The sequence below is a fragment of the Lonchura striata genome, chromosome 8 (genome assembly GCF_046129695.1).
Source record: "Lonchura striata isolate bLonStr1 chromosome 8, bLonStr1.mat, whole genome shotgun sequence".
In the NCBI taxonomy this organism is placed as follows: Eukaryota; Metazoa; Chordata; class Aves; order Passeriformes; family Estrildidae; genus Lonchura; species Lonchura striata.
Window position 1 is genome coordinate 22,951,851 of NC_134610.1, and position 10,331 is coordinate 22,962,181.

The 10,331-nt window shown below is 37.2% G+C and overlaps 1 protein-coding gene across 7 annotated transcripts in view; it reads left to right on the top strand.

Annotated features, from left to right (window-relative positions):
• Nucleotides 1-10,094, top strand: part of OSBPL6 (oxysterol binding protein like 6) — an 85,184-nt gene extending 75,090 nt beyond the window's left edge. For all 7 annotated transcript variants that reach the window (XM_021552443.3, XM_021552440.2, XM_021552445.2 and 4 more), the window contains 10 exons: nt 626-713; nt 912-1,165; nt 3,433-3,570; nt 3,898-3,961; nt 4,550-4,628; nt 5,854-5,998; nt 7,074-7,218; nt 8,187-8,313; nt 8,856-8,978; nt 9,904-10,094. In XM_021552443.3, the coding sequence (XP_021408118.1) occupies nt 626-713; nt 912-1,165; nt 3,433-3,570; nt 3,898-3,961; nt 4,550-4,628; nt 5,854-5,998; nt 7,074-7,218; nt 8,187-8,313; nt 8,856-8,978; nt 9,904-10,012 (1,272 nt within the window). In that variant the 3' untranslated portion in view covers nt 10,013-10,094. The remainder of the gene's footprint in view (nt 1-625; nt 714-911; nt 1,166-3,432; nt 3,571-3,897; nt 3,962-4,549; nt 4,629-5,853; nt 5,999-7,073; nt 7,219-8,186; nt 8,314-8,855; nt 8,979-9,903) is intronic.
• Nucleotides 10,095-10,331: the final 237 nt, after the last annotated feature.

Genomic DNA, 10,331 nt, shown 5'->3' on the forward strand with positions numbered 1-10,331 from the left:
TGCAGTTCCACCTAAGGATGACATACAGTTACAGCTGAATCTGCAGTCAATTAAATTTAGATTTTCAAATATTCTTTAAAAAATCTTCTACTACATATGAATATAAAATAATTCTCTGTAATAAGAGAAATAGTCAAAAAAGTAATATTTCTAGAAAAACAGTTGTGTAAAATAAATTTTAAAAACATTCTTAATGCTGATGAGGTTCTTGTTTTGCAAAATACTAGACTGATGTTTACATAATTTGTTTGCTGAAATGTAAGTCATGTTTCGTTGTTTGGTTCTTTACAAACAGCACAAATCTGACTATCTCTTCTCACCTTCCATCCCTAGCGCATTATGTTACCAATTTTTTTCATCCCTGATCTTACTTAAACCACCTCTTGCAGATCTCATGTCTGTATTTGGATAATAAGGAATTCAGAAACATGAGCACAACGTAACACTTTGTTTTGACAACATTGGTACTGTGGACAGATTGAAATATTCAGTTTATTTAGCTAATAGTTCTAATTGGATAGAGATTTTTTTAATTAATATTTGTGTTTCGGTTAACTATTTCTGTCTGTTTTGTCAGTATATTTTATATGTATTTGAGTTAATGGATATTTTATTTATGTTTTAGGCTTCTGATGATGAATCTTATATCAGTGATGTGAGTGACAATATATCTGAGGACAACACCAGTGTTGCAGACAACATTTCTCGGCAAAGTATACTGTGTTTCAAACTTTGGGAAATTACATTGGTTATGTTCATGTACCAGAATTACTGCATGTCAATACAAGACCTGCTCAGCTGCAAACAATGAAGTTGGGCTTGTTTGTTCTGGCAGTGATTTGGTTGAATGCAGGACTCTGTTTTTCTTAGTCTGGTACTTTCTTATGACAATATTTTTCTTCCCTTCCCAGTTCTTAATGGTGAGCTGACAGGAGGCGCATTCAGAAATGGACGGAGGACTTGTCTCCCAGCTCCCAGCCCTGACACCAGTAACATCAATCTGTGGAATATTTTGAGGAATAACATTGGTAAAGATCTTTCCAAAGTATCCATGCCAGTTGAGCTAAACGAACCTCTGAATACCTTGCAACATCTTTGTGAAGAGTTGGAATACAGTGAACTCTTAGACAAGGCTGCTGAAACAGATGATCCTTATGAACGCATGGTAATGCATTTAGTGTAGCACTTCTTCTGTCTGTGTTTAAAAGGGAGTTGTTGAGTGGGGTCTGTGTAGGGTCTTCTCTTTCCCCTTCTGGTCACAGACAACAGACCTCCCTGCTGGGTCAGAAAAGTGTGAACAGTTACAGGTCATAGGTTTGATCTGAACAAGGCCGTGGGACTTTTCTTGACCTCAAACCAAGTCCTGCAGTTGTAACTCATTTATTTAAGATTGATCTAATGCTCTATGACAGTAGATGTAGGCATTGGAAGTTTCTAGCTCTGCAGCATACTTTTCTGGCTTTTAATGTTCAAATCCAGCAGCCTTCAAGAGTTAATCAAGTCTGTAGCTGCCTTATGATCAATATAGGTGTGAATAAGATGTCCTCCCAGGCAATTTCTAAGAGAGAAGTTTCAAAACACCAGAAAAACGTTTGCCTGGACAGCCTGACTTCAGCTCCCCTGTAAGTCTGATTTGGTTTTTTTACTGACAGCCAGCAGCCTGAGCTCAGCTCTCAGGGTGCTTTGACCTGTCATGTCTCCTTTTCCTCAGAAGGTGCAGGGAAAGGCTGTAAGGGAAGGTTGGCAGCATTGCTGAACATATCTGCTGTTCCCTGGTAGGGGCTGGTAGCACTGTGGATAACTGGGAGAAGAGAGGTTGCCTTTGCCTTTATACAGTCGCACACTCAAGTCCCTGAACTGCCGTGTTCACAAGGCCTGCAGGAGAGTGAGGCATCCTAAACACTGAAGAAGTTGAACCTATCTTGAGAAAGGGAGTTGAATTATTCACCATCACATTCTGTTTTCATACAAGACACAGAAGGGGATCACAGTGGGTCCCTTCCAACCCAGAGCATTCTGTGATCCTGTCCCTCACAAAAGGAGGGAGATTCTGTAAGGAGCTGGCAGCTTTGCAAGGAGTAAAACAGACTGATTGCTGCCTTTGTTGAAAAGTTTGAAAGGTCAATATTGAAGTAGGGAGAATTCAGGAATGAAAAGCCATGGTGCAACTGAAAGCTTTCTTGAAAATGTGGATTCAATCCCCTTCTCTGCTACAGATGTCTACTGCAGTACTTGGGAGTACAAGCCAAACTTTTTAACAGCACCTCTAAAAATGCAAACTGCACCTGAACTGAGGCATATGGGACTACTTGGAAAAAAACTGAATACCCAAAGCTTGTGGCAGGAATGCTGTGAATATGTTACTGCTTGTTCACTGTTCTCTGAAAGATCAGAACTTTGTTATCTTCTATAAGCATCCAAAAATAGTGGAAACCTTTCTTTTTTCACATTGCTCTCTGTATCACAGGGTTAGTAAACTCCTTCATTTCTCTGCAGTGTCTTGTAGTTAAATTGAAAAGGCAGTTGAAATTAATCTGAAAACAGTTTTAGAAGAATTAAGATTTTTACTGTTGAAGAAAAGCCTGTGAAAGCAGTGTTAATTTTGTCGAGGCTGCATTTCTGAATAATATAAAGTGAATAGAGAATGGAGCACCCATTACACAGTGGGAAGAAAACTAAGCACATAAAACCTCACATGAGGGCTGTGTCCTCACTAGCAGAGGAGAACCTGGTTAAGATTTGTCCCATTGGTAGCATATTGCCAATAGCTGACTAATTTTTATCCCTCTATTGTTTTTCTGAAATTTTGTTTGGACTTCTGACTGGCTGATGTGATTTTTTTGAAAACTCTGCAAATGTGACCTGTAAACTAAATTACCATGGCATGCCACTTCACAGCCTGTCAGGCCTGGCTGAGAGAATATTAAATTGTGGTTGTACATATAGACAAAAGGGCTGGCTGTTAAGGCTGTATATGTATGGAAGATTTGGAGCTAACTCGAGACTAAGAACATCCTAAGTGCGAACTGTTTATGTTTGCTACTAAATAAAATAGTTCCCATAGGAAAATGGTATGTGATCTTGTAATTAGAAGTTATTACATAATATTTATTCATGGGAAGAAGGACTAGAGCTGGGTCTGTTTTAGGTCACTAATGATAAGCCTGGTCAAAGGCAGAAAAACTGTGTCATGTGCAGGTTGTCATTTTAAGGGACTGTTGAAAGACTGAATGAGGCCATGAAGAAAAAGAAATCCTATCAACAGAAGAAATAAAGTGTATACTGGTTCTGGCTGGGATGCATGGTTTCATTCTCAGGCATGCTTCATTAATCTAGTTGTCCCTGAGCAAAATGAGTTATGTGGTACCACACAGTGATGGCACATACACAAGAATGTCTGCTATTCTCATGTTCTGGTCTGTGTTTTTACAGGTTCTTATAGCTGCCTTTGCAGCATCAGGCTATGCCTCTACCTACTTCAGAGCAGGAAGCAAACCATTTAACCCAGTGCTTGGTGAAACTTATGAATGTATTAGAGAAGACAAAGGATTTCGATTTTTCTCAGAGCAGGTAAACCTTGTTTCTAGATAGACACTCCTGTTTAGATGTCCACTTTTTGTTCTTCATTTTATAGAACGATCCCATTTTTTCTTTCTGCTTAGAATGGTTTTCTTTCTTAGGAGTAAATAAATATTGTTAATATGAGTGAACTTCATTAAAGGCTAGAAGGAGTACATCTTTCTAGTAATCACTAGTAACTGTTTTAAGTACAATCACTTAAGTTATATCTGTTTTCATAGCAACATGAGCTATTTAGTATTTTAATATTGCAAAAAAAATTGTACTGTCCTAGGAATGAAAATTAAATGTTTTTGACTCAACCAAACTGTGTTTCAGGTTAGCCACCATCCTCCCATTTCGGCCTGTCACTGTGAATCGAAAAACTTTGTGTTTTGGCAAGGTACACTTTTTACTTCAAAAGCATAACTCCTTTTTTATTGTCAAGCAAAAACTTTGTAAAAGCTGAGCTTTGCATTTGGAACTTACGCAGAATGTCTATACTTACTATTTTGAAGTGATGTCTTATAAACTGATGATCTGTTTTACTCCAAATTCTCATTAACAGTGAACAAACATGCTACAACTTCCTCTGTCAGCTGCAGCCTGTTTATACTCTCCTATTTAACAGGTTTTTACCAATAAAATTACTATTTCTTACAAACACAAGCAGCTCTTTTTACAGTTGAAGAATTACTCTTTCTTTCTTTGTACCAAATGGTGTATGCCTTTAATTTGTATTGAATGTTTGCACAAGAGATTTGATAATCATGCAGCACAGACACAATTCTTAATTAAACTTACATCTAATTTTTCTGACCTAATGTAATTTTCTAGTATTTTTTCTTTAGTATTTTCATGGCAAATTCTTACTATCTACTGCCCTGTAGAATTGGGTAGTCCAGTACAGATGATCTGGTGCCACACAGATCAGTGCAAGGGGGAGACCTTGGTCATTTCAATTTTTTAAGTATTTCACTATTATATTCAGATATCAGGTGGAAAAACAAATTCTGGGGGAAATCAATGGAAATTCTGCCTGTTGGAACCTTGAATGTGACTCTTCCAAAGTAAGCTATTCTCCTCTTGTTTTCAACCTTGGGTGCACTCCAGTCTGTGCTGCCTTGTGAATGGGTTGGGGTGAGCAGACATCACATGGATTGTACTGATGAGAGTTGGTGCCCAGCTCTAATCTCTCCTTAGTATTCAGGTGGGGCTACTGGAATATTTTTGAGCCTGAAGATCCATTTTGGGTTTTGGAAGAAAAACAGACACTCTAGAATGTGATGGAGAGAGGGGGATAGAAATGTTTTAGGAGAGAGAACCCATGTTTTGTATGTACAGCAGCGATGAGCTGAACAAGGCTGCAATGCAGGACTGCCAGCAGCTGGGGCTGTCCTAAAGCTCTCAGTCCTAAGGCTGCTGAGTGTCTCTCAGAACAACCAGACCATGAAAGGTCTTTTTTCAAAATGTGGATAAACCAAAGTAGATTCTTAATTCTTTGTGTGAAGATGGTTTGGCAGAGTAATGAGAAGCAGTAGCTTCACCACCAGTGAGACTAGTTGCAGCTTGTAAATCCTAAGAATATGCAAGGAGTGGGTACATTAAATACGTCTTCTGGTTTTGTTGTGGTGTTCTTGCTCCTGTACATTGCAGCCAGCCTTTCTTTCTGCCTCTATCAGTATAGCATCACTTCACCACTTTATCCATCTCTTAAGATTGAAGTAAATGCACTCTGGAGCAGCTTTGTCTTCTGTCTGCACGCCTTTCCCTAAACTGTGAAGGAGAATATGCTTTGCATAATATAATTCTCTGGTTTTATTTTCTTGTCTGATGTTAGAGATGCAACTGGATAGTTGTTACAAAGGCAAAGGGATGATGTGCTAGTGTGCTCCTGGCTTCCTTCTTCCTTTCCTTGATTTATCATATTTATTTTGATCTATTTGTGATTTAATTACATTTTCTGTTTTATAGTCTTAATTCAGCCTCATGTAGATCTTTGGGTCACTGTCCTGTCCCTATAGGAATTGTGGCCAAAGCACTTCATGCTCTGGAATAGGACAGTGAATAGACCATGCCGGGCTTCAGTGTGTTTCTGTTGTTCTGTGCCCTGGAGCTTAGGTGGGCTTCTCTAAGGAGGATTAGTGATGTAACCAGATACAGGACTTTGTCATCTGTGCAGCTGTTTTTGGGCAATATCGTTTGTTTTTACAATAAAGGAGCAATGTTTTACTTTTTTGTCAGTAATGATCATGATGAACAGATGTTGCCAACTACTTCTTAATCTGTTCTTAGGTATGGAGACTACTATGTCTGGAACAAAGTCACTACTTGCATACATAATATTCTTAGTGGAAGGAGATGGATAGAGCACTATGGAGAGATAACTATCAGAAACACAAAAAGCAGTGTTTGTATTTGTAAACTCACTTTTGTCAAGGTAACATATGGATGTTAATATATATCTTATATTCATATAACTGTGTAATTTAAAGGTACATCAAGCTGTTTCTTCACTATTCCTGAAGTCCATATTCCACATTTTATCTTCTATTCCTTTTATCACTATTCATAAAATGTAAATTGTCAAAGAGAATGCTATGTCAATTAGTATGATTCTATTCCACTGAACATTTGGGATCAGTGTGTTCCAATGCTGTATAGCTGTGTGCTGTTGCTGGTTTTTGATTGAAAATGAAATGTCTTTTTTAGTCACTGTACACTACCATGCCATTTTGCTTCTCCTTCTACTAGAATTTGCTGGTCAATATTTTATCTTTTTACATGTTTGTATTGCTGCTTTGGTTAATACCCAGGCAAGGACCATATATAAAAATAGAAGTTTGTATAGCTATGTTACTATCAAGTATTTTCCCTAAAAATAAATTTGTCTTCACATTGCAACAAAAGACATTGATACCATTTTAGTGTTAGCAATGGGGTGTTAACATAAATCTGAAATTTGTGTTTTGTTGGATAATCTGAGAATGGGCAACTGGCTCTTGGATGAAGGTGTAAGAGCTAAATATGCCTAAGAAAAGCAAAACAGAAAAGAGAAACAGAAAGAAATAACACGTAATATTGGCTGAATGTCTTCCCTGCTGCATAGAGCAGTGTTCAGCACCCATGAAAAGATTACAAGTACAGGTATATTCAATACCTCCTCATATAGAAAGAGGAGTGTTAGCTGGCTCTGACAGGCAAAGGGTTATTTTTGCTGAATTGTGTGGGATTTGGGTTAATGAATGACAATGTAGTTCCCAGATGTGCAGTTAATTTAAATGCTTTTATGTCAAAATCGCATTGCAAATTATGCAGTGTTTCTCCTATACTAAATCAGTTAGTGTTAGGACCATATGATTTTCCAATTTTGGTATTCTTAGTTCCAGGTGAGGCACTCCAACATAGAATTTGGACAGTTGGCACCACGTGCCAAGATACATTAATTATGTGTATTAGTACAATGGGTTATTGGAGAAGCAGTGTGATCTAGTAATTCTTGGTTAAACTTGCAGGTGAACTACTGGAATTCAAATGTAAATGAGGTCCAGGGTGTTGTGATAGATCAAGAAGGGAAGGTGGTTCACCGTCTTTTTGGAAAGTGGCATGAAGGCCTCTATTGTGGGGTTGCACCTTCAGCCAAATGCATATGGAGGCCAGGTAAGAAGCTTGTAAAAAATTCTGGGAGGTGTGAAGCTGTTTTAGCCTACATTTTAAATACATGAAATAATACTAGAGAAATTACAATCCCTGTCTAGACAAACAACAATTTGCATGTGTTTATAATAATGGTAAATGGAAATGTTCTTACAGGGTGTAATCTTGTACATCTTGGTCTGACCCCTGATCAGATGTGCTAGGACCTTGGGGTCAACAGAAAAATAAAATAAAGAAAAAAAATTGGGCATCTGAGCTGGCCTGTCTGCATTCTGCTAGAGAGCAGGGTAACTTTTTTGGATTCACCAAATAGGGTTTATTAAGTTTGTTGTCCTAATGCATTATTAGCCTAAAGGATTGGTCTTCAGAGATGGTGAACACCTGGGACTTTCAGGATCTGATTTCAACTTCCTGCTTGCTTAAAGGCCTGAGGTTGAATTAGTCATCCTTTGTACCTGTATCTTTCATACATGCATTATCCAAGAATTATTGTTCTTAGAATTTTAAATCATATTTTTATTTTTGGTATTTTGAACCTTACTTTGCACCCTGCTCTCTTCAATGTCTGTTCTGACTCCTTGTAGTGTCGAATCAGTCTGTGAGTGTGTGCTAAGTTCCAAAATGAACTCTAAATCTAGTTAAGGCTAGATTTTAGACAGACATTTCATAGACCCACTTTCTGGGGAACAGGAAACTGTTTTTAATTTGAAAAGCTTGAAATAATTAGTTTTTATTTAAAATTGTGGGAAGATGATAAAAGCTTTGAGTCTATTAACATATAATTACAATCTCTGCAGGATAAGCAGTTGATATTAATATTTATTGAATTTTGTTTCACTTAAAGAATAGCTTTTGACGCTTTTTAACTGGAAGAGTAAAATATTTTTCTGTTAAAAGTTTGTAAATGAAGAAATGTCTTGCATATTTACAGTGATAGCTTAAAAGCTTTTTTCTTTGTCTTATGTGTACAGGCTCCATGCCAACCAATTATGAGCGTTATTACGGCTTCACAAGGTTTGCTATTGAGCTCAATGAATTAGATCCTTTACTGAAAGATCTTCTTCCTGCAACAGATGCACGATTCAGGCCAGATCAAAGGCAAGAATGCTTATTTATCCATTTAATATTTGGTGGGCTCAAAACTGGGTTTGGCTGAGTCTTGAATTTTGTCTGTATCTTCACTGCAGTCTGAATTAAGCTGTGGAGGATTCTGCTAGTAGAGAAGATAGTCAGTATTGTACTCAAATTTCTGCTTAGCCCAGCTGAGGAAAATTAGAAAGCTTCTTGTTGATGCCATAGAGCTATAGTGTAACCTTGGGGCAGATTCCTCATGACAAACTAGAAAACAGGCTCTGAAATGTTCTGCACTTCTGCTATGGATAGAAGCAAAACGAATTCCTTCCAAATCTCAGTTCACAGTTCTTCAGTGTTTGTGATATGCTGAAGTTGCTGAACAAAGCGTGTGCCTTAGGCTCTAGGTCAGGTATGCGTAGCTGGGGAGTCGCGTCTCAGGCTGGATCTGAAAGTACAACACTGACAACACACTTGGCTTCTGCTTGCCTTTTATGATGATTGGTGCTGGAAAATCCTTTGGTTTAGACACTGTGTAATTGCTATACAGCCTGCTGTTATTCCTACAGGCTTCTGGAGGAAGGAAATATAGAAGCAGCAGCATCTGAGAAACAAAGAATAGAGGAACTCCAGAGAGCTCGGAGGCGGTACATGGAAGAAAACGGCATTGAATATGTACCCAAGTTTTTTAAGTGAGTCTTTTCATTTGAGTAGTAAGTCTCTGTTTTCCATCGTGTAAGTGAATGAAATACTACAAGAATTACTACCAACACAGACTGATAACCATGAAAGCTTGGAAAGTTGCATTTCTAAGTAATGTAGTAAGATATCTGATACCTGCTTCTCTGAAACAATTTTTACAGTTAAGCTTCATAATTAAATGATCATTTTCTCATAATGGGCCTCAGCTATACAAGCCTTCCTGCTGAAGTAGAATTAGAAGTATAATATTAGGATCTAAGATTTAACTAGGGGCATTTTAAAGTCATTGCATAGACAAGTAATACCATGTGACCTGAAAAGCAACGTCATACATATATATAACATGTATATATAAATGTATATGTATACATTTAAAATGCATGTATTTTTGAATGAAGGTGTTTCTTCATTGACTGTTTTTTAATTAAGTAGTCTTCTGAAACAAGGAATAGTCATGCCAAGTAGCCTCATGTCTAACATGGGGAATCAAAAGTGAAAATACTGAATGTGTTTGATATAACTGTAGCATTATACAAGCAAAATGCAGAGACAAAAAAATAAATTATTAAAGGCTTACATTTTGTGAGCTATATCTACTGGATAATCCTCTTCACATAATCAGAATCTGTAGTGAACAAAGGGGTTTTAGGTGGCTCTAAGACCTGCTCTTACAGATCAAACAACAGATTTTCAGTCTCAGCTGTCTTTTCTGTCTTCTGCTTTTGATATAGGTAGAGGTTGATTCTTGTTTTTAAATTCTTGTCTGTTCTTGTGTTCTTTAGAAATATGAAATTTGATTTAATACTGCATTAAAACAGAGAAGTGTGGAATTTGATTTTATATAGCATAAGAGCAATATCTAAGGTAAAAACTTTCTTCATCTCTTTATCTCTCTTTTTTTCCCCCTTTCTACAGAAAAGTTATTGATGCTAATCAAAGAGAAGCCTGGGTTACCAATGAAACCTACTGGGAACTGCGAAAGGATCCTGGCTTTAGTAAAGCAGACATTCCTGTACTGTGGTAAATTGAGAATGTAGACCTAGTAAACATATCACTCTGAAGAAAAAAAAAATAACTATGCACAATATGTTTCTTATAGCTAAGCGTGGTTTGTGGGTCTACGGAAAAACCATATCATATGCATTTATATTCATCTTTATAATGGACTTTTGGAAGTGCATTAGACCAGGCCCCTGACCACTTCTGGATCTTTCTAATTTTGCAGCAGCCATCAAAACTAAAAAAAAAAAGAAAAAAAAAAAAAAGAAAAAAAGGAAACAAACCTTTTAAAGTTTCATACACTGAAAATTCAGAAATAAAGAAGCAGATGAGATATCCAAAGT